This window comes from Pinus tabuliformis, chromosome 1_2 (genome assembly GCF_031772625.1).
Source record: "Pinus tabuliformis cultivar Carrire ecotype Pingquan chromosome 1_2, CPIR1, whole genome shotgun sequence".
In the NCBI taxonomy this organism is placed as follows: Eukaryota; Viridiplantae; Streptophyta; class Pinopsida; order Pinales; family Pinaceae; genus Pinus; species Pinus tabuliformis.
In genome coordinates this window covers 1115522056-1115545162 of record NC_142298.1, presented here as the reverse complement: position 1 = coordinate 1115545162, position 23107 = coordinate 1115522056, and the positions used below count along the sequence as shown (strand labels likewise).

The 23107-nt window shown below is 38.4% G+C and overlaps 2 protein-coding genes across 6 annotated transcripts; both read right to left on the bottom strand.

Annotated features, from left to right (window-relative positions):
* Positions 1-287: 287 nt before the first annotated feature.
* LOC149210052 (putative LRR receptor-like serine/threonine-protein kinase At1g67720) lies at positions 288-6328 on the bottom strand. Of its 5 annotated transcripts, none has more exons than XM_089396590.1 (16): positions 6038-6328; positions 5372-5906; positions 4657-5114; positions 4441-4567; positions 4281-4352; positions 3425-3493; positions 3266-3337; positions 3108-3179; positions 2874-2949; positions 2717-2789; positions 2344-2561; positions 1969-2095; positions 1793-1861; positions 1214-1403; positions 874-1006; positions 288-785 (listed from the first exon to the last, which is right to left on the bottom strand). In XM_089396590.1, exons 1-16 carry the CDS (start codon positions 6090-6092, stop codon positions 474-476), a joined length of 2658 nt encoding a protein of 885 aa, XP_089252716.1. In that variant the 5' UTR covers positions 6093-6328; the 3' UTR covers positions 288-473. The 5 variants fall into 5 exon arrangements, with proteins under 5 accessions (XP_089252716.1, XP_089252714.1, XP_089252717.1 ...); XM_089396591.1 differs by having other exon boundaries at positions 290-785; positions 2344-2552; XM_089396588.1 differs by having other exon boundaries at positions 289-785; positions 2717-2949; positions 3269-3337.
* A 9947-nt stretch (positions 6329-16275) lies between these two features.
* On the bottom strand, positions 16276-22474 carry LOC149210051 (uncharacterized). The gene is made up of 3 exons (XM_089398849.1): positions 20580-22474; positions 18361-20383; positions 16276-18081 (listed from the first exon to the last, which is right to left on the bottom strand). The coding sequence occupies exons 1-3, from the start codon at positions 22472-22474 to the stop codon at positions 16276-16278; spliced, it is 5724 nt and encodes a 1907-aa protein (XP_089254975.1).
* Between the last annotated feature and the right edge of the window lie 633 nt (positions 22475-23107).

Here is a 23107-nt window from a genome sequence, read left to right as displayed (position 1 = left end):
AAATTAAATTTCATAACCAGTAGTGGTCAAGTAATCAGTTAAACAAATAAATTTTATAAGCGGCAGTGGTTAACTCAAGCCGTTAAACAATTAAATTTTATCAGCGGTAGTAAGAGTGGTAAGGTCAATCAGTTGAGCAATTAAATTCAATAAGCGGTAGTGGTCAAGTAAGTCAGTTAAACAATTAAAGTTCCTCATATGTGCAGTTTCTCAGATAGAATGTTGGATGAAAAAAGTGTTAGACCTTTCATAAACCAGGTTCTAAATGTTAGAATTTAAAAACAAGGATGAGTTCTTGATTTGTGTGGATGGGAGATAAAAAAAAAAAAATTAACTATCAAATTCTTGAAATATGCAATAATATTATAACATAGGCCTAATCAAGTTGCAAATTGAAAACTGCAAAGTAGTCATTGAGTTACATGATAGAGAGTCCCCTGGATTTGACATTCAATCCACATCCACATCCACTTTTACTTCTTCGCGAACTGATCTTCTTCCTGATTACTCCACTCCATTCCCTCGCCTTTACTCGAATCCCCCCCTTCGATGCGAATCTCCTCTGAAATGGAAACCTTATTCTCAATTTTCAGAGCCTTCTTCAGCTCTTCCACTACGTCACTCACGCTCGGCCTGGAAGACGGTTCAGCCTCAACACATCTCATCGCGACTTTGGCGACACGAGTGATGGATTTCATGTTGTAACCTTCACTACCCAACCTCTTGTCTATAATTTCTGTTGTAATACACGCATTTTTATCCATATCCAATAGATACGGTGTCACCTGTAAACATTCAAAAAATTCATTGAAAAAGTTGCCCTGCAAAATATTTCTATTTAAACGTTGGATGATTCGTGAGAAGATTTCTTACCCATCTTATGATGTTTACATCTTCTTCAGCAACGGTCAGATCTATGGGTTTTCTACCGCATATGATCTCCAACAAAACCACTCCAAAACTATACACATCACTCTTCTCTGTCAACATTTGAGTGTTGAAATACCTGTCAAAATATTCCCCTCATCAACTTACTTTTAATCGAAGTACGGTGGAAATAAAACTTGGGAATGGCTGTTCTCTTGAAGAACATAATTGAAAGCACGGCAGAAAAATTACATATACTCAAAGTAATGAATTGAATTCATTAACATAAAGAATATTAAAGAATATTGCATATAGAATAAGTTCAGTTATTTGGGTTAGGATGTACTCTGGATCTAGGTATCCTAACGTTCCTTTCACTGCAGTGGTAACATGAGTGGCCTTCTCATCAATCGTCATCCTTGAAAGACCAAAATCGGCTAATTTTCCATTCATATTGCTGTCTAAAAGTATGTTGGCGGTTTTGATGTCCCTGTGAATTATCTTAGGAATGCAGCCGGTATGCAGATATTCCAAACCTTGACATACAAATATGATGTTAATTAAATGATATATTTATATTCTAATTTATAAAAGAAATAATTTTTTCACAATTATTTTTCTGAATAATTTTATTCAATTTAATTTATTTTTTTATTTTTGTATTTTTTATTTTTTTAAACTTAAATTTAAATGGTTTCACTTAAATTTAAACCGTTTAAATAAACTATTTAATATATATAAGTAATTCACTTCAACTTAAATGTTAACCTTAAAAACATTTATTTATCTATAAAATACTAACACTCAAGTTGTGCGCAGCTTACACTAAAGTTTTGTAAAACAGTTTTAATCTCCATAAATAGTTTCTCCCCTTAATAATACTGATAATTTATATTGTCTATTATTATTTCACTTTTAGACTTACCATGAGCTGCATCCAAAGCTATTTTGAGTCTTATTTTCCAATTTAGTTCTGAATTTCCTGCATTCACACCTGTGAAGAGAATAAAAGGTGTGGAGAGAATAAAAATCAAATTCAGGTAGGTTGCTTGGGCTATTCTATCAACGGAAACAAAAATATTATCAAGCCATATAATTTACCATAAAGGTGGTCCCTTAGGGACCCTCCTGACATGTACTCGTAGATAAGCATAACTTCTCTTGATTCGTTACAGTAGCCCAGCAAAGATACCAAGTTCCTATGATTGATTTTAGAAAGAAGATCAACCTGTTCATGGCATACATATAATTTAGAGCCATGCAGTCAAGTATAAATTGTATGAATTTTTAAATATAAAATTTCAGTTTTTTAAAGTTAACAATTGGAATGCTTGGATTTACACTTTACATAAACTCAAGTATAAAATTTCACCAAAAATCCAACTATTTTTTTTCACATTTGGCTAACAATTTTGATGAATCAATACACTTCCAAACAGAACACAGCAAAACCTGTAAATTGAGCTTATATTTTACCTCATTCAAGAACTCATGAACTCCTTGGTGGGAGGAGGAGGAAAGCACTTTTACAGCAATATATTTCCCTTCGGGCAACTCACCAAAGAACACCGATCCAAATCCCCCTTGTCCGATCTTTGTACTGAAGTCTTTTGTTGCAGCAATCATATCATCTAAAGTGAAAGCGCGGGACTTTGTTGGATTTGGCACAGTAATCATTGAGGACTCTGCAAGCTCTTCATATAGGTTAAACTTAATATTTTACTAGGGCAAAACTCGTTTGTTATATAAATGAAAATTTGGAATTTTTACACACAAAATAAAATCATAATCATCTCTCATCTATAAGATACATTTCCATTATATAGCATAATAATCTTCTAATATTGACCTTGGTACAAGAAAGGCTTCGATTCTGTTTTCACCAATCTGTTGTTGTTTGTAACCCCTGCTTCCTTTCGCCTCTGTTTGAAATACACAACAATACCTGCTATCAACGCCACAGTGACGATTAGAATTGCACTGAGTACTGTTGTTACAAGGACCACCTTCGACGTATTATTTTTTGATTTCTTTGGAGTACATTCCCTCTTATCCATAGGTAGGTAGCGGTTTCCAGAATAACTGAAACATAATAAAGAGAGATTTTTAATGAACGTAATGCAGAGAGATGATGAGAATTTGAACTATTCATGATTACTATGTGGCATTTCTATTTAAAATATGAAAAATTCTTGATCTGGAAAATATCTTGAAAGGGAATTTGTGTGGAAATATAATACTTGAATTTCAACGAACAATGGAGCAAAAGATTGGCAGGAATTGCACCGCTGAAATTATTGTTCTCTATATTCCTGTAATAAAAAATAAAGAAGATTTCATTACAAATATTATAAACTGATTTTATTTAACATTGAACAAGAATGGGAGTGAGACTTGCAACTCTTTAAGATTTTTCAGTTCAGATAGCCACTCTGGAACACTACCGCTCAGGTTGTTGTTTTGGAGATATCTGCATAGCAATTAAAGCAAAATTTTCTGTCAAATTTAAGAAATGGATACTGCAAAATGAATATGATAAATTGAGAAAAACACTTACAGCCTCTCCAACATGGTTAAATTGGATAAATCTGGCAAAGTTCCAATTATATGATTATTCTCCAGTGACCTGTTGATTTCAACATCAACATTGAATATGTTTAAGGCTCGATATAATATATAATATTCAAAGACATAAAGCATTTCAATTTTGTTCTTCCTTTGTAAATTGCTGGAAATAATAATTACTCCAGCATGGAATGCAGTCCAGATTTAGAGTCTCAGTTTAGCTGAGTTAGTGTGAGTTAAGTTGAGTTTAATATTAGCAGTTTGAGTTCACCCTATATTTGGAAAGGTTGAATTTAGTAAATGCGTGCATGTCAAGTTAGAGTTTTTGGTAGGAAAAGGTCTAAAGTGAATTCATTGTAATGATCAAAAAGTTTTGTGTGAGCAATTGAAGAGCGGTAACACTTATGTGTGTTAATTATTGTGTTTCTTCTCTCTGCCTTTGCAACAAATTGGTATACCGCAGTTCGAATGGTTTGTGTGTGTTAATTATTGTGTTTCTCCTTTTTGATATGTAGCAGTTCCTATGACTTGTGTGTGTTAATTATTGTGTTTCTCCTCTCTATTTTTCTAACAAATTGGTATCGGAAGAGAGACCAAAAAAACCAAATAAACAAAAAAAAATATTCTAATATGGAAATATACAATTTTTTTTTACCGAACTTCATTAAAAATTACATATTACCAAATTAATAATCTCCTGAAAACTTCATTCTATGGACATTCCATAACCAACCAAAGTGTAGCAACAAGCATTGATGCTATAATCTAGATTGGGTTTTGTTGTACATATCTTTTCAGGATTTTTCACACAGGGTTACACATAAAAGAACAGTCAAAATTCTGCTTACAGATTAACCAAGGCAGTCAATTGTCCAATACTGCTAGGCATCGATCCTGCAAGATTCCTGCCTGACAAATTGCTGGCAACAAGAAGATTACGGTGAGCTCATACAATTTTAACGAAAAGTTTGGTGAGTTTTATGATTTCAAATGGAAGAGTGAGCTTACATTTCGGAAATTCTTATAGGCAAAGAACTGTTATCACAGCCAATACCCTTCCACGGGAACAAATAGCAAGGATCGGAAATCCAATCTTTGATGTCAAAATTTATTTTGATAGAGTGAAGAGCGTCAACTGCAATTAAAGAAGTACTGGGTTAGGAATTGAATGAAGAGACATATAATTTTGTAATTTCAGTACGAGAAGTTTAGTAAGCCACTTACTATCCTGAGAATACGTTGCCTCATCCGTGTCATATAGCCAATGATACTCAAAGGCGTTTAATATTGGACCCAGGGTAGAATTAGGGGCCTTCACGATGTTAAAAGAATATACTCGATGGAGGAGGAATGGTAGCTCAAGGGTGGAATAATTCGGCGCCAGAGTAATGATTTTTGAATTTGTTTCACCATTTATCTCCACGTAGAAAGATCTCGATTCAGAGGTGTTGACCTTTTTGATCTCTGCAAAATACAACAGCAGTAATGATCTGGTACCGTAAGGGGAAGATTTAATATTGATGTCCCTGCTGTTTCCAAGCCACGCTGTTTGCATGACAGCAGTGGGAGGAAGGTCTTTGGTATTGTGCGTTGAAATGGCCTCTTGCGAGATTACAACACCTGGCGTAGTTGCAGCTAAATATTGATTGGTCCAGATGCGGTCGAATTTGTCTTGAGGATATCTGCGTAATTAACCAGAAAAAGAAACTATTCAGCTCAATACTTGACAAAAGCAGGCGTAGGATTAATGTATCTATCTATCAGCATATCCAATACTTGACATAAGCAGTATTGGTAAAAATTGAATTTTTTGACATAGTGCCAGTCCCAAGGCGTAGAATTAATCTATCTATCTATCAGCATATTCTATATAAGGCGTTGTTTAGGTTCTGGCATACATCTTTAGGTTTAGGAGATTGTAAATGTATAAATTTCATACCTAATAGGAGATTCTCCACCGACATCATATGTTCCTGGCCACGACATTGTTCCTGGCTTAACTTCTCCATACATGCCATCTTGGAAGGTTCTCAATTCAATGGCAGAAATAAATGGATCGTCAGACTCCGAGGTCCTGATCAAGCAAACGCAGAGCAGAGTGCCAGAACTAACAAATATTCTTTGATTATAATGTACATCTACATCCGGGGTTGTTCTCTTTACCACGGCCAACAAACCGGTCGTCTCAATAGAGAAAGAAAAGCTTGGCAATTCTGTGAAGCCATCGTAATTTCCAACTGCAAACCATAATCTGAGGAGGTACGGCACATTAGGGGACACAGGCAGCTGATAGCAAGACTTGTTGAGGGGTTTTGGGAATAATCGCAGGTGGTGCAAGTAAGAACCGTAGGCTCCCTGAGAGGCGTTCCCTATGTCGGCTGTCTCGCCGACGTCTATGTAAGGAGCATCAGTGACCCATGCTATATTATCTTCAGTGTAATTCGTTCTCCCTCCGCAACTAATACTCAGAAATCCTGCCACACCACCAGTAACTTAGGAAATCAAAACATAATGTCTGCAACAAGATATCAAGTGAGGATCTAAAGCGCAGAAAAACCGAATCTAAAGCGCAGAAAATACACTCATTAGCTGTTGGATCACATACCTGGTTGAGCCCTAATGACAGCCATTAAACATAACAGCACGCCCACTGGCGCCATATTCCAGCAACCTCTTTTGTCATGGTGAATTTTACCCAATGTTCCACAATTTTTTTATACAGTGCTCCGGCGTTCCTCGAGGAAATTAGAAGCAGCCGCTGATCCTGAAACGATTCTGGTGTTATTTAGGCAGCGTTGCGTATTGTAAATCGCGTGCAATATTAAAAGTTTATTTCACTCGCTAGCAGACACACCAGGGCTGAGAGGCAAATGAATATTACATTCACTTTAGCAAGGTCAACAGAAAATAATTGCAATGACTTTGACTTCAATACAATATTTTACAATGATATCGATGATGAAGAATTGTGATTTTTTAAGGAGGTGGTTTTTGTTGGAAATATTAATCTCAACCATTGCATGGACAAATACCATGTTTGCCCAGTGAATTGCCATTTTGTTTGCAGGCGAAAGGACTAAGTCAAAGTAGAAGTACAACAACATAGCAAAGAGTTTAAGGCACTTAATGAATTTTGGTAAATACTTATGGGCAAGCATTCACTCTGCGGCTACTGTTGCCCACACTCCACAACACCTGCAAGATCAGAAAACCAATTACTATGTAAAATGGTCCATGTTGGGTATTAATTATTTGCTCTGTCATGTATTAATGTCATATTTGTATGTTGAGATAAATATGGATGTAAAAGTCATTTGTAATGTTGGCCAAGTTAGAGAGGAGAGAGGGTGAAAGTGTGTGAGGTAGTGATGAGAAAATCATGGAGGAAATATTGGTGGGCACATGAAAACCAGTTTTATAGACAATTACTCTGCAACCCAGTGAGGCATAAATCTCAGTAAGTCTTTTGTGTTTTACTTGGAGTAGCAGTTTCCAATTTATCAATGGAATGTATTTTCCTATATTTTATAATATAATACACAGTATGTTAAGCTGGGATGTGGACTTTCATGAGTAGATCTACTGCAGCCATATGCTTTTACTCTGTTTTTCCTGAGTGAATTCTATGTTTTATTAAGCCTCTGTGTAATTGTGATATCCTTGCCCCAACTGAAGTTGACCTTGCCACAAGGGATTTTTTGAGCAAGACTCCTCGTAAATTTCTAACTCGTAAATTTCTAACATGGTATCAGAGCTTTAAATTTTGTTAGTGTAAAACTAGCAGTTAAAATTGTTTTGAGGGCAGATTTTTTTTTCTAGCATATTTTTAGCAAAGTTTTTTTTCGAACTCAAAAATGGCAACATCTTCACTAACTTTTTTTCACTCAAAAATGGAAACATCAACCACAAGGTTCACTAATCCTCATATACCTCAGTTTAATGGCAAAAATTATGATTATTGGACTATTACAATGAAGGCCCCATCTCAAGACATTTGGGATTTGGTGGAGAATGGTTTTCAAAACCAACAAATGCAACACAATACAATGCCTTGTCTCAAATAGAAAGGGATTTGTTGAAGGGAAATAGGAAGAAGGATGCAAAAGCCCTCTTCTTCATTTTTATGAAAGTATTTTCCCAAAGGTTGCCGCAGCAACGAAGTCCAAGAAAGCATGGGATACCCTCCAGATAGCCTACGAAGGCATGGAAAAAGTCAAAACAAAAAAGCCGCAAATGTTGAGAAGAGACTTTGAAACACTTTGTATAAAAGAGTCTGAGAATGTAGACTCGTTTTTTACACATGTAATTAGGCTAGTTACTCAAATGGGGTCTCATGGTGAGACACTTGAAGAAAGGAGAATAGTTGAGAAAGTTTTGAGAAGTCTGCCAACAAAGTTTGATGCCATTGTTGTGGCCATAGAAGAGACAAAGGATCTCTCACAATTCTCAGTGGATGAGCTTCATGCATCACTGATTTCTCATGAACATAGACTGAATAGAGCAACAAGTTTCTCATTGGAGCATGTCTTCAAGACATAAGTTTAATTTGGTCAAGGTAGAGGCAGAGGAAGATCATATGCTAGAGAAAGAGGAAGAAGCTCACACAGAGGTGGAAGAAGCAGCCCTTCAAGCTCAAGTGGAAGTGGCAGCAATTAAAATCCAATTCAAGGCCCATGCCAAAATCAAGAACAAGGTCAGAGGTATGATAAATCTCAAGTTCAATGTCATTACTGTAAGAAGTATGGTCATTATGAAAATGAATGTAGAAAGACGCAATATGACATTAGTAGAAAACCAAGTGTAAATTTCACAAAATAAAATCAGAACCATGATAGCTGTTTTTAGCTTGTAATGTAGCACAATAAAAACAAAGTGATATATGGTATCTAGATTCAGGGTGTAGCAACCACATGTTAGGGAACATAGAAATGTTTTCCAATATGGATGAAAGTGTGAAATCTAAAGTGACATTAGCGATTGATAAAGTCTCTATCATGGGAAAATGAAGATTTAATATCTTAACAAAGAAGGGGGAGAAGAAGCACATCTCAGATGTTTACTTTGTCCCCAGTCTGAAGCATAACCTCACAAGCATTGGACAACTCATGCAAAATGGCTACAATGTCTTCTTCAAAAATGACGTGTGCACAATTTTGGTTAGACCTCTAAGCAGATAGTTAATTGCAAAGGTTTAGATGAAAAACAATAGAATATTTCCCTTAAAGATAAGATCAAATTTGAAAGAAGAAGGTGCACAAGCACAACTATCAATGAACTCACAAGAGGATGGAAGAAAAGATGTAGTTGTCATACAAGTAAACTTTCAAGCAAAGGTCAAAGACGAAAATTGGTTATGGCATTTGAGGTTTGGACATCTCAACTTTGGAGGTTTGAATTTGTTGCATAGGAAAGACATGGTGAATGGATTGCCACTCATAGAAAAACTGGACAACTTATGTGCAGGATGTATCTTGGGTAAGCAACATGGAGAGACATTTCCAACAGGAAAGTTAGTAAGGGCAAAGGCACCTTTGGAGATTGTCCACTTAGATTTATGTGGACCAATACATACACCATCAATTGGTGCCAGCCACTATTTATTTGACCTTCATAGATGACTACACGAGGAAGACATGGGTCTATCTCCTCAAACATAAAAGTGAAGTGTTTGAGCACTTTTGTCAATACAAGTCTCTTATTGAGAAGCAAAGTGGACACTACATCAAAGTCCTCAAGACTGATAGAGGTGGCACATACATCTCAAATGACTTCCTTTGATTTTACAGGGAGCATGGAATTCACAAGCAATTTACAACAAGGTATACACCTCAAAAAAATGGTGTATCGGAAAGGAAGAATAGGACCATTATGGAGATGGCAAGGAGTATTTTGAAGGAAAAAAATTTGCCAAACGATTATTTGGCTGAAGCTGTTGCATGTGCAACATATCTTGAGTAGATATCCGACCAAAAGCGTCCAAAACATAGTTCCTGAAGAGGCATGGAGTGGAGGAAAGCATAGTGTCACTCACATGAGAGTTTTTGGATGTGTGGCATATGCACATGTCCGGGATGATTTGAGGAAGAAGTTGGAAAACAAGGGTGTTGGATACAGTGATGAATCCAAGGCGTACAAGCTTTACAATCTATCAACCAAGAAGGTCATAATCAACATAGATCTGTAGTTCATAGAAGAAGAAGCATGGGATGGAAGTTTAGAGAAGATAGTCAATGTCAAAGCATGTATACCACATGAGGATAAAGAGGAATTGACAGCAGCAAACAATGACTCCCTCTACTCCTATTCAAGTGCAACAAAGCGGACACCAAGCAACACCATCAAAAAATAATAGGACAACGTCACATAGTCAAGTACGTGCTTCTCCAAGCACGCCATAGAGCGCAACACCATCAAAAAATAATAGGACAACGTCACGTAGTCAAGTACGTGCTTCTCCAAGCACGCCACAGAGCGCAACACCAAGTGACATGTCAAGCCCATCTTCAGCGAGCACAAGAAGACAAAAATTCATAATTTTAAATTAAATTTATGAAAAAGATGAAGTTGATAGCAGCGCTAGTATGAATTCATTATTTGCTTTGTTTTTTAACGTAGATGACCCAATCCACCTTGAAGACACAGTCAAAGAAGAAAAATGGGTTGCGGCAATGGAAGAAGAAATATAAGCAATAGAAAGGAACGACACATGGGAGTTAGTGAACCTTCTAAAAGGAAAACATGTCATTGGAGTGAAGTAGGTCTATAAGACTGAGAGCAACATTGTGGGAAAGATTGAAAGACACAAAGAAAGACTAGTTGTCAAAGGATACAAGTAGCAGCATGGAAGAGATTATGTGGATACGGTCACGCCAGTCGCGAGGATGGAGACAGTGTGTACAGTTGTGGTGATTATCGTGCAACATAAATGGAAAGTGTATCAAATGGACATAAAATCGACATTCTTAAATGGAGTGTTGAAAGAGGAAGTGTATGTTGAGCAACTGCGTGGTTATGAAGTAGAAGGCCAAGAAGGCAAAGTGTATCGGTTGAGGAAAGCTCTTTATGGGCTGAAGCAAACACCACGTGCATGGTACAATAGGATAGATGCCTACTTGTTGTACAATGGTTTCGACAAATGTGTTAGAGAGCCTACCCTCTACATCAAAGAGAGCGATGGTAAGATTCTTATTGTCGTATTATATGTAGATGATTTTATTTTCACGGGCAGCGATGATTTCCTCATCATTGATTTCAAACAAGTCATGAAGAATGAATTTGAAATGACCGACTTGGGGTTGTTAAGATATTTTTCGGGCATAGAAGTAAAGCAAACATAAAATGGCATTTTTATTTCTCAAGCAAAGTATGTAGTAGACATTTTGGATAGGTTTAAAATGCAGAACAACAAGCCTGCACCAACTCCAACTGTCATGGGGTTGAAGTTGAGCAAAGAAGATTGCAGCAACAATGTCAATCCGACATTATACAAAAGCATGATAGGCATCTTGATGTATTTGATCACCACTAGGCCGGATATAATGTATGCAATGAGTTTGGTGATGAAGTTTATGGAGACACCCAAGGAAACACATTGGAAAATAGCGAAAAGGATTCTAAGGTATGTCAATGGGACAAAACAATATGGCGTTTTATACACCACAACAAGTGATTTTAGGCTGGTTGGTTACACTGACAGTGATTAGGTAGGAAGATTCGATGACAGAAAGAGAATGTCAGGATATGTTTTTCATTTGGGCTTCGAAGCCATTTCATGGGCCTCCAAGAAACAACTAATAGTGTCACTGTCAACAGTAGAAGTTGAATATGTCGTCGCAATAACAGCAACGTGTCAGGAAGTTTGGATGAGAAGGATGTTGAGGGATCTTTGCCACGACCAGGAAGGAATGACAACTATTTTTTGCGACAACACATCAGCAATGGAATTGTCAAAGAATTTTTTCTTTCACAAGAGGACCAAGCATATTGAAGCTAAATATCATTTTATTAGAGAGTTCATTAACAATGATGAATTGTGTTGCAGCACTGTAGGTCATAGGAACAATTTGTTGATATTTTCAAAAAGTCATTGGCACGTGAAAGTTTTGTTTATCTCAGAGATTATTTGGGAATTCCCAATGGCGGAAATTGTGATTAAGGGGAGTGTTGGAAATATTAATCTCAACCACCGCCTTAAACACACTGACAAACATCATGCTTGCCTAGTTAACTACTGCACGCTTGCGATTTTGTTTGTAGGCGAAAGACTAAAGTCAGAGAAAAGTACAACGCTGACCATTTCACAACATAACAGAGAGTTTACGACACTTAATGAATTTTGGTAAATAGGTATGGGCAAGCATTCACTCTGTGACTATTGCCCACACTCCATAACACCTGCAAGATCAGAAAACCAATTACTACGTAAAATCACCCATGTTTCCTATTAATTATTTGCTCTGTCATGTATTAATTTCAAATTTGTATGTTGAGATAAATATGGATGTAAAAGTCATTTGTAATTTTGGGAAAGTTAGAGAGCGAGAGAGGGTGAAAGTGTGTGAGGTAGTGAGAAGAAAATTGTGGAGGAAATATTGGTGGGTGAAGTGTAAATCGCAATAAGACTTTAGTGTTTTACTTGGAAAAGCAGCCTCCAATTTATCATGTGAATGTATTTTCCTATTTTTTTATAATATAATACAAAGTATGTTATGTTGTCATGTGGTTCTAAACCTTCATGAGTAGATTTACCACAACCATTTACTTTTACTCTTTTTTTTCCGTGAGTGAATTCTATGTTTTATTAAGCCTCTATGTAGTTGCAATATCCTTTCCGCAACTGAATTGACTTTGCCACAACCAATTTTTTTGAGCAAGACTCCTATCCTCTACCCCCGTAAATTTTTTCTAATAGTTTTATGGTCAAGTATTATCATTGGGATGTTTATTTTGTGATAGTTTAATAAATTTTCAAAGATAAGATGAAAATTAAACCATTCAAAACATATAGGGAATAAAATAATGAGGGAGAATATTATAAAAAAATCAATTAAATTATGAGAAATGAAAAATAAATTTATTAAAAGAAATAACCAATTTAAAAATGATAAGTAAAATTTTAATATGAAATCTAGCTAGGGTGAGGAAAGTGGCAAGTACGGTGGAGAAGGGTCGGCAAGTGGTATGGAGCTTGTTCTCATGTGAGTCGAATAGAGTGATATGACGCATGGAGATATGAAAGGTGATGGCCTAAACAAGTGACATCATCCGCTCAGAACCATCGAAAGGATTTAACATGTTATATAGCTTGTCTTTTTAGCACCTTACTTTGCATTTGGTTCTTTGGTATGGGATGTTGGCTGAGTGAGACACAATACTTTGCATTTGGTTCCTTGGTATGGGAGGTTGGCTAAGTGGTTTTGTTCTAGCCGAACAGGCACAATTTTTTTTATCTATGCATGCTCGCTACTCTGGACACCTTGGTATTAAGAGGAGATGGTCAGGAGTGGATCATGTGTAATGCCAGACTTGTTCAAGCATCAATGAGAGGGGTGTGGGATCCTAGAGATAAAGGTTGGGGGAATTTGCTGGGAGTGTCTAAGAAGGAGGTTGTAGCTAGGGACCCCCAAGTATAGCAGATAGAGATCATTCTAGAGCAAAGTTGTCACACTAGTGTGAGAATTTTGGTAAGAGGAGGAACCCATCCTTATTCTGTTTCTCTCATATATATGTCTTTTATCATTATTGCACCACCCCAGCTAGTTTTCCCTTTAGCGTTGGTGGTGCTCTAAATAAAGGTTGTGTCTCATTGCTTTGGGGTGCTAAATTCGGGTGGTTATCTTGTTTGATAGCCCTCGGGGAGGGTTTTCCCTTGGACAAGTTAGTAAATTTGTTTGAAAGCTGGTATCTAAACTAAGTCTTTGCATATTACAGTTGTTGGGTAGTCGTGGTTCCTTTTGTGGGTGAGATTAATAGGCAAGGAGGAAGTGTGTGGGGCTTCTCCCTGGTGGAGAAATTTGGTGCAAAGGGTCCTTGGTAGACATGTAGAGATAACTCGGGCAAGCATGTCGCAGAGTCAACCCTCGTGGAGAGCCTAGCGAATGGGCCGAATGAGTGGCGGAGCAAGAAAATGAAGAGGAAATGGTCTTGGAAGATAAGGTGGCCCATGCCTGTGCTTAGTCACCAGGTTGTGTGGTGCAACCTCCAACGTTGGCCTTAGTAGCAGAATAATTTAGGGACATCCATGCCAGTCTTGACATCATTCTCCAACAAAGGTATGATGATAGAAATGAAGCCATTGTATATATTAATGATGTTCAATACACTTAGGGAGAGATCTTGGAGTGCATTGCTTCTATCTTCTACAAGAAACATAGATCCAATGAGAGGTTGGATGAGATTGAGGCAAGGTTGGCTCATAATAACTGCCATGCTCATGAAGGGCATGGCCCTCCTACGGTCCCAGGAGCTTCTCATGCTCTGAACCCCCCTATATAAATGGTAATTGCTGGTTTTTTTTTGGTCCTGTATGTTTTCTGGGCAATATGGTTAGTTTGTCATAGGGGCTTTTGTAGCAAATGGACTTATCTTTTAAGTTTTTTCACTATTCTTATGCCTAAATAATATGGTCGAAGTGAAGCTGGGAGAGTAGAGGGCCTATGGAATACATGCTATAAATTTTTGAGGAATTAATGAAAGCATTTTGCCTGGAAAAAAAAAAAAAAAAAAAGAAAGATTATTATAATAAAATAGTTTTGAATTTCAACATTTTTAATGTGAGGACACTGTAGCACTCATAAAGAAAGAGTTATAAAATAATCACAAATTGAAACAACTTGTCCATAAACACATTCAATATATTATATTGGAACATTAATGACTTTCCATGGAGTAAAGGGCCATGTTGTAAAGGGCTCATGTTAAATTGTGTTGTCACTTTCCATGAAGCAAAAGGGCCCATGTTAAGTTGTGTTCTGATTTTCCATAAAGCATAAGGCCCATGTTATGCTGGATGCCAATTGAAATTGATATTATATCATTTTTGGAAGGCTTACATAATGAAGCTAAAGTCCCTAAATTAAAACTATTTTTTCTCATGGTCAATTTGAAACACAAAATTGGAAGCATACCTTGTTACATAAAAGAAAAATTTTTCTTCAAATTATGTTTCACAAAAAATCCCTTTCAGTTGAGGATTTTTTTGGTCATGAGTTGATCAAACTTTGTAATTCTCAAGGCCTAATAATCTCTAATGGTTTATTGATGTGGGAGGATGAGTTGTATTAATGAGCTTGATAGCTATATCATAAATTATGTGATATTTCATATCCTCATATGCAACCAAAACGAATATTAATATCTTAACACTAACTCTAGATTTTGCAATGCACAAAATCCACATAAAAGAGAATTTTTTATAACTAAAAGAATTTGTTCTTCAACCAAAGTAAATATGATATTTTCTTAAAGCACTAAAGAATTAAATCTTCTAACAAATAAGGGTAATATTGATGACATTTATTACCAACCTAGATCCATCTTAACTCTGAATCTACTAAGCTCTTAGAGGGATCAAATTTCTCGAGGGGCAGACCTCCCTTAGAGTGAAAAAAGATTTGATCCCTCTAGGAACATGGTAGATCTAGCGTTAAGATAGATCTAGGCTGGTTTAATTATTAATTATAATTCATTATTATTATAATTATTAATTTTATTATTTTATTTTTATTTTTATTTTTATGTAATGAGAACACTCTCGACTTCTATTGGGAGGTTCACTATGAGGGTGTGCTGTAAAAATGAAAATATAATAGCTAAATAAGATTGTTAGAAAAGCCATTAGGAATACTTCTAATGGGAAGATAAAAGACTACAATTTTTTATGAAAAGGAAAAAAAAATGTACCATATAAACAAAAAGTCTTCATCTTTCTACGCCAGATCCTAAGAAATTTTAGAGGTAAATTTTTACTCATAAAATTCAAGAAAATAATATGATTCTCCTCGAGGATTGAAATTCATATTTTAAAAAGATATACAAATCCTTTAATGTCATGAACAATAGTCAAACTTTTTCTAGTAAAGAAACTTTTTCTTTTCTCTCTCATAAAGGAGAGAGTTTGGAGTTGAGCTACTGACATAAAGGAAAACAAGGGAAATCAAAGGATACAAAAAATAAATCTTAAATATTGAAGTACCTATCATTATTCATGACAACAAAATTTTCAAATTTTATAGTAAGCCTCATTGTACCTATTTTTAAAAATAAAGATACAAATATTTACTCTAGTTATATGACCATTATGAATAGCCTCGTACCTATTTTTAAAAATAAAAATACAAATATTTACACTAGTTATATGATTATTATACCCCATTTTATCCTACATATAAAATTATTTTAGAAAATAAGATCAATGTATAGTTTTTCCAAAGGAAAAAACGAACTTTTTTATAAGAAATAAAAAAGTTACAAGCATATGAGTTAACATTCCAGAACTTTCAGTGATCTTGAGACCTACAACAGTCCCAAAGAGGGAGAGACATACTCCTCTGTGTATCACCAAAACAGTCAGAAAAAAAAAGCTTTTGCTCGCTTGCTAACAGCGCTGTAACGTTGCCTTTCATAGACAACTTTGTCAAAAATTTTGACTGTCCAAATCAGATTACCGTGGGTCTCCTATACATAGGAAAACAACCCACAGGAAATCACCATGTTTTCATATGTTTGATCCCAAAAAAGTAGTCCAAAACAGGAAAGTAAAACAACATTATTTACATGAGATCCGGATCCGGATATAGATAAACTGTCGAAACAGAAAACTGAAACAGTTGATATTTAAAGATTTTAAGTATATGGAGGGAGATCCGACACACGGATCTGAGCATGCATCTGTTCGGTTATCCTCCACGAGTCCACAGCTTGCTGCAAACCCTCTTTAGAAAGCTTATCTGCATCTTCATTTCTGTCCCTGTAAATATGTTCAATGGAGAAAACATTAAAATGGTGTTTTAAGTTTTGGATCTCTTCCAGGAGCGGCCTCAGCATATAATTTTGACATCTATATTTTCCATTGACCCAGTTTATTACATTCAAAGAATCCCCATAGATCTGTACTGTGAAGATATTTCTGTTTATGAGCCAGCATAGAAGAAGTTTGAGGGCAGACAGTTCAGCAAAGTTATTTGTTCCAGGACCTAGTCCCACAGAGGCTTTTAGAGAGTGAGAGGAGCTTAAATGGATGATGATCCCGGCACCAGTATTATTGTTTTGAGCTGCCCCATCGAAATAGGCCCAAGGAATCCCTTCCCTGATTCGTTCTTCCTTTCTGGGAGCAGTGTTCCTAGATTCTTCAGGTTCCGGAATACTAGACAGAATGGCAGAGCTTTGGATAGCGATCACTTCCGCTGGAGTGAGTTTTTCTCTGAAGATGCTTCTATTTCTAGCTAACCAGATACCCCAGCAGATAATGGGGGGGAGGTTCCTCAAGTTCCTCTCTGGGTAGTGGTTCCACCAATACTCCCAAGCTGAAAGAAAAGAATCCCCTTCCCATCTAACATTTTTCCCTAATAATTTTTGCATCTCCTCCCATACTTTCCTTGCATAAGGACAAGCAATGAACAGATGAGGAATGGATTCTGAGTCTGAGAAACATAAGGGGCATCTTCCTGGACCCTGTTTGAATCTGGATTGTAGAATATCCCAGGTAGGAATTTTCTTTCTTAGTACACACCAAGAGAATAATCTTGCTTTCTTTGGGCATTTTAGCTTTAGCAGGGGTTTAACCCACCACTCTGGGATGTCCCACCCTTTTCTCTTCATTAAGAAAGAATACCCAGCCTTTGGGGAGTAGGCTCCAGTTTCTGCATGAGCCCACACCAATTGGTCCGGCCTGTCCTGAATCCTAACATTTGATCTCTTTAGCTCCTGAAGAAAACTCCGCCACTCGTTCCTCCACAAAGGGTCGATTCCTAGATCTTCTTCTGATTTCCATGCTTGGCCCCAAATGGTTGACTGACCCAAATTTGCAATCTGATTAAGACCTGATATCCCCTTCGAATCCAGATGAGCTATCAGGTCAGGAGATAGAGCGTAGGATTCATTACATCCCACCCAAGGGTCTCTTCCAATCCTCACATTTTCACCATTTCCAACCTGCCAAGCCAGACCCTGTTCTATAACCTTAAACGCTTCTGTAGTGGCTTTCCAAATCACAGAACAATTTCTGCCTTTTTTGTTTGGATTCCTTATCCAATCTTCTAAAGGCATGGGATCAATATATTTGCGTTTTACTACCCTGGTCCATAAATTCTCAGAATTTATTATACGCCATCCAGATTTTGCAGTCAGGGAAGTGCTGAAATCATAGAGGTTTTTTATGCCCCATCCACCCCAGTCTTTTGGCCTTGCGATTTTGTCCCATGCCACCCAAGGAAGAACTGAATCCTCCTTTGACCCTGACCAAAGGAATCTGCTGCATAATTGTTTAATCTTGTGGAGGATGCCTTTTGGGATCCAGGTCAGAGCTGCCCAGAACACAGGCATGGCCTGAAGAACAGAATTTACAAGAGTCAACCTTCCTGCCCGAGATAGCCACTTGAAGCTCCAATGGGAGATTTTTTGTTCGATTTTTGCCACCAGCCAATTCCAGTCCTGCTTTTTATAAGAGTGTGGTTTCAACCAAAAACCAAGATATTTGAAAGGACTTTCCATATTACAAGACTCGAAAGGTAGGTAAGATGAAATCAGGAGTTCCTCCTGTCTGTTGAAACCCTCCAATATTAGCTGAGACTTTCTTGAGTTTATTTGTAGCCCTGTAGCTTTCAAGAACAGGTCAAGAATACTTTTAAGTTCTTTGATTTCATTTAAGCTCCCATTTGTAAATAGTAAAATATCATCTACAAATAGGAGGTGAGTAATGAACAAATTTACAGCAACTTCCAAACCTTTTATCAAACCTGTTCTTTTGGCATTGGATATCAGTCTGCTGAGTCCTTCTGCAGCAAGGAGGAAGAGCAAAGGAGAAAGAGGACATCCTTGTCTCAGCCCCCTTTGTCCCCTGAAGAATTGGGAGGCAGCCCCATTTATTAGAACTGCAAAGCTTGCATTTGAAATACACCCCATGATCCAGCTTATGAACTCCACCTTGAAGCCCAGATGAGTCAGAAGCATCCTGAGATAAGTCCAGCTAATTCTGTCATAGGCTTTAGACAGGTCGATTTTTAACACAGCCCCTTTCGAGTTTGATTTTCTGATACTGTGTATGGTTTCCTGTGCCACCCCTATAGCTTCGTGAATTTGACGACCGTCTAAAAAACCAAATTGTTCTGATGAGATGCAATTGGAGAGAATCGGTTTCAGGCGAACTGCAATGGTTTTGGCAATAATTTTATAGATGCAATTGCACAGTGAAATTGGCCTGAAATCCTCGAAAGTTTCCGGGGCCTCTTTTTTAGGTATAAGAGCAATGAAAGTAGCATTGAAAGGGGTATATATCTCACCTTTCCTCCTTGATTCCTCCACCACTTCCGTTAGTTCATCCCCAATCAGATCAAAAAAATGGGTAAAGAGTTCAATTGTCCAGCCATCCGGGCCCGGACTTTTGTCTTTTGCCATAGATTTAACTATACTTTCAACTTCCTCTCTTGTCACCTCTCTAAAAAGATCTTCTGCCTCCTCCCCCTCCACAAAGCGAGGGAAAGCTTGAGCTGTTCTGATAATTTCAGCTAAAGAAACCCCTCCTGGGTCTGAGAACAAAGATTGAAAATGATTCTTCCCCATATTTGACAAGTCCTCAAAAGACGAGGCTTCTCTGCCCTCAGGGTCCTTTAGCTTCCAAATTGTATTTGCATTTTTCCGGCCTTTTGCATAGTTGTGGAAGAATTTTGTGTTCTCATCCCCTGCTCTCAGCCAGATTGCCCTGCTCTTAAGCCTCCATTCTTCCTCTTTTTCCAATAAAATATTTGCTCTAGATTTCTCAAGAGTCACAATATTTTCTTTTGACTCCAGGGTAGCATAAGCATCTGCCTCAGGTTCTTCTAGGGCTCGGAGTTCTGCATCTATTTTGTTCAGTTCCTCATTTTGCTTCTTCATTCTTTCTGAAGCCCATTCCAAAGTTGCTTTCTTTATTTTTTTTAGATTATCCATAAAGAGAGCCCCTTTGTTTCCCAAAAAGTTTCTACCCGGATGTCTCCAGATATTCCTGAAAAGCTGATTAAAGGAATCTTCTTGCAGCCATGAAGCGTTGAATTTGAAAGGAGCAGCGGGTTTTGGGGGAGGTTTGGAGAGTTCTAAGAGAATGGGAAAGTGATCCGAGTTTCCCCCTTCACCCACCCATTGCCTGAACATTGGGATATTGGAAGCCATCAAATCACTGATTAGGAAGCGGTCCAGTCTTTTTGCTATTCTCTCCTCCCCTGTTCTCCTATTCCTCCAAGTAGGTTTAGCTTTTATAATGTTTACATCTATCAGCTTATGGGATAGGAGTGCATTAGCAAAATAATCTGATAGGGGATCTTCTCTGGCAGAGGGTCCCCAAGCCTCCGCATTCCCTAAAGAAAAATTTAAATCTCCTCCTAATATCAGGTTTTTCCCTTTCAGCAGTTCTTTAGGCAGAAGAGCGTTCCAGAATGCAACCCTTGCCTGACAAGGCCCATAAACATTTACTATCAAAAAAGGGAAATCAAAGTCAGGGGAAATAACCTCCATACCCAGCACATTGGGCATACCCCAATGGTTCAAAATTTTCAATCTGCCATCCCTGCAACCGATGGCAAGACCACCCGAGTGACCCTCTGCATCCAGGGCTACGAAGGCCCACCCTGGAAAAAGAGATCTGAGGACTGATTCAATGTCTGCACCCCTGCCCAAAGTTTCTTGGAGAAAAACAAAATCCGGATTATATCGAGAGATTAATTCCTTCAAAGCCAGTTTTTTGGGTTTACTGGTTAAACCCCTGCAATTCCATGACAAGCAGATCATTTTATAACAGCCTCAGGGGGTTTTTCTGCTCTAAGCGCCCCAGGAATCAACATTTGCTTGCCATCAGCCGCATCAAGTTTGGCTTTGACTTGAGCTTTGGACAGGTTTGTCTTCCTACCTCTGCCCTTTTTATTAGAACTTTTAGACGATGAAGGACCCAAACCACCCACCGGCTCAACCGAATCGGGGAGGAGATCAGCCTTTTTGCTGAGGGATCTAAGGTTATAGGAGCGAGCAGGGGGGAACCACCTGAGACCGGGTTTTCTAGGGAAACAACTTCACGGTTCAGATCGATGGAGGGGATAGCGGCAGTTAAATTTTCAATGTTTACACAATCATCTATGCATTTATTAATCAAAGGAGACCCTTTAGATGAGTGGACAATATTTGAATCAGGAAAACAAACAGAGTTTAATGGGTCTGACTGCATACCGGGCGGTTCACTAGCAGCGACATCAGCATTTCCCACAGAGATCTTTTCAGCGCCGCTCGGTTCTTCGAAAACTTTGACCGGATCCCCTCCAGCCTGGGTTAGGGCTTCATCCTCCTGAGTTTGTATCCCTTCCATAAGCTTGGCCTTTGAGATTTGCTTCTCCGTCGAAGTCGTATCTTTCCTCGTGCTTCCCTCCCACTGTTCATCTGGATTATGAGTCCTCCTTCTGCGCCTCCCCAAGGGGCAATCCCTTTCCAGGTGCCCGTGCTCATGGCATCTGTGACACCTGAAGGGTAAAAGTTCATAATCCAACAACTGTTCAAAGACATAATCCCTGTACTGCAAATTTATCGAATCCACTAGCCCTTCGCTTGGGTTTAGACGCACTAAAATCCTGGCTACGGCTCTTTCATGGGTGTGTAGAAAGGACTTGTCCGCTTCCAAGAACGTACCCAGAAGATTCCCAATAGAAGAAAAAACGGAATCCACCCAAAGGAACGGGGGAAGACCAGGTGCCCTTACCCAGACGGGGAATTCCTCCACCTTCTCCTTGGACGCATCGAAAAGAGGAGACCACCTTTTGAAAAAGACTGGGCGATTCCCAAATGCCCAATTTCTTCCTTCGACCCATTCCATGGCTTCCTTGCTTTCGAACCTGATCATAAACCACCCTTTAACCAGTGTGGCCGTTATGAAGGACTTTGTCGGGGTCTCCTTCCATTGCCTCTCCGCCCATTGCTGTAAGAACTTGCCAGAGACAAACCGCCCCCTTACTCGGCCCACAAGCATGCACTCCGCCACATCCAAGGCGTCCTCGACTTGAACATCCATTCCCAGTAACAAATTTCCTGCTACCCTTCTCTTTTTTAAGGGTTTCGCCTTCTTACGTTTTTCCCCAACCCTTTCCCAATCCGGGTCCGCCTCTCTATCCAAGCCTGAAGGGTCTGGTACCCTTTGAGCTCCATTCACATTTTCCACAGAGGGGTTAACATCCTTTCCTGTAGGGATTTGGCTCGATACTCCTTCTGGGGTTCCATTCTTACCTGCAGATTGACTTCCCTTATCTTCCGCCCTTTCTGTGGAAAGGGTTTGATCATCCTTCCCTAGATTAGAAACCTTGCCGAGATCGGAGCAGACCCCCTTTTCACCCGGACCGTCGAGTATCGGGTCTTTTGAAAAAAGGTGCCTGTTAACAGCCAAGTGACCGCCTCTATCCCTAGCTTCTTTATCCGAAATTTGGAAACCCCCAACAGATCTCCATAAACCTTGACTGGAATTGAAGTTTATGATGTCTTCTAGACCACCCGACGGGCTGAAAGCTTTCGAGGGGGATAGAACCTTACCAACGGGGAGTCCTTTCTCTTTCGGGATGCTTTCCTCCGCTCGTGCTCCTGAATCTTCTATGCGCCCGCCGTTTTTGCCAAACGCACCAGACAGAACCAAGCTCTCCTCCAGCAAACCTTTAGGCGGGTTGTTGCTCCATGGGCCTCCCACTGAGAGGGTGGCAGATGCGAAATTTCCAACCTGCCCGAAAAACTTGTCAATGTTTTGTTCAGTGACTTCCTTACCCCAGACCGAGAGAATGTCTTCTGGGGCTGGGTCTAGATCCACCGCCTCATTATGAATCACCATGGTAACTAAACTGTGGTAAAACTGACACCTCACAGAAACCCGTTTCCTGAAAGAACGCTCCTAAAACCGCCAGGGGATAAGTCACCGTATTGTATATGGTTTAAGCTGTTCCAAACCCGCCTCGGAACGTTTTTTGCAGGGATGAACCCTCAGAGGAGACTGCCAACACAAAACCGCTCGCGCAAAAAACCCCCAAATCTAACCAAGAAAAGCCAAAAGGAAATCCGCCCATGTGTCTCATGCTAGGGGACCTCGAAAACGCCTAACCTCGGAGGGTCTGCCATCGGTCCAGCTCGTACCTGCGTGACGTGAGATGGGCTGTCTGCGTCACCTAGGCCCTCCTCCTAGGGTTTCAGGATCGAACCCTGCGCCCCGTCCATCACTCCAACCCTCCAAATTCCAGAACATCAAGATCAATGTATAGTTACATATAAATATGATATAATTTAAACTTATTTATATTATAATTTTCTAATTAAATTTATTTGAAATTTAATAAAACACTTAAAAAATCTATTAAAATTATAAATATCAATTATGAATATTGTACAATCTAGATGAAATAAAAATTTCTAAAACATTGAATTTACCTGTATAATTAAAAATATAATTCCAATCATTTATTTATAAATA

Bases quoted from the DNA above. Each gene is read 5' to 3' on its own strand.
- LOC149210052 (XM_089396587.1), bottom strand. From the start codon at position 6,092: ATGGCGCCAGTGGGCGTGCTGTTATGTTTAATGGCTGTCATTAGGGCT. The intron at 1,862-1,968 runs GTAAATTATATG...TTCTCTTCACAG, and splicing joins CCTAAGGGACCACCTTTATG to GTGTGAATGCAGGAAATTCA. The intron at 1,404-1,792 runs GTAAGTCTAAAA...TTGTATGTCAAG, and splicing joins AGCTTTGGATGCAGCTCATG to GTTTGGAATATCTGCATACC.
- LOC149210051 (XM_089398849.1), bottom strand. From the start codon at position 22,474: ATGGTGATTCATAATGAGGCGGTGGATCTAGACCCAGCCCCAGAAGAC. The intron at 20,384-20,579 runs GTGGGTGGTTTG...ATGGAATTGCAG, and splicing joins TCCCCGATTCGGTTGAGCCG to GGGTTTAACCAGTAAACCCA. The intron at 18,082-18,360 runs GTAAATTTGTTC...TATAAAAAGCAG, and splicing joins TAAAAGGTTTGGAAGTTGCT to GACTGGAATTGGCTGGTGGC.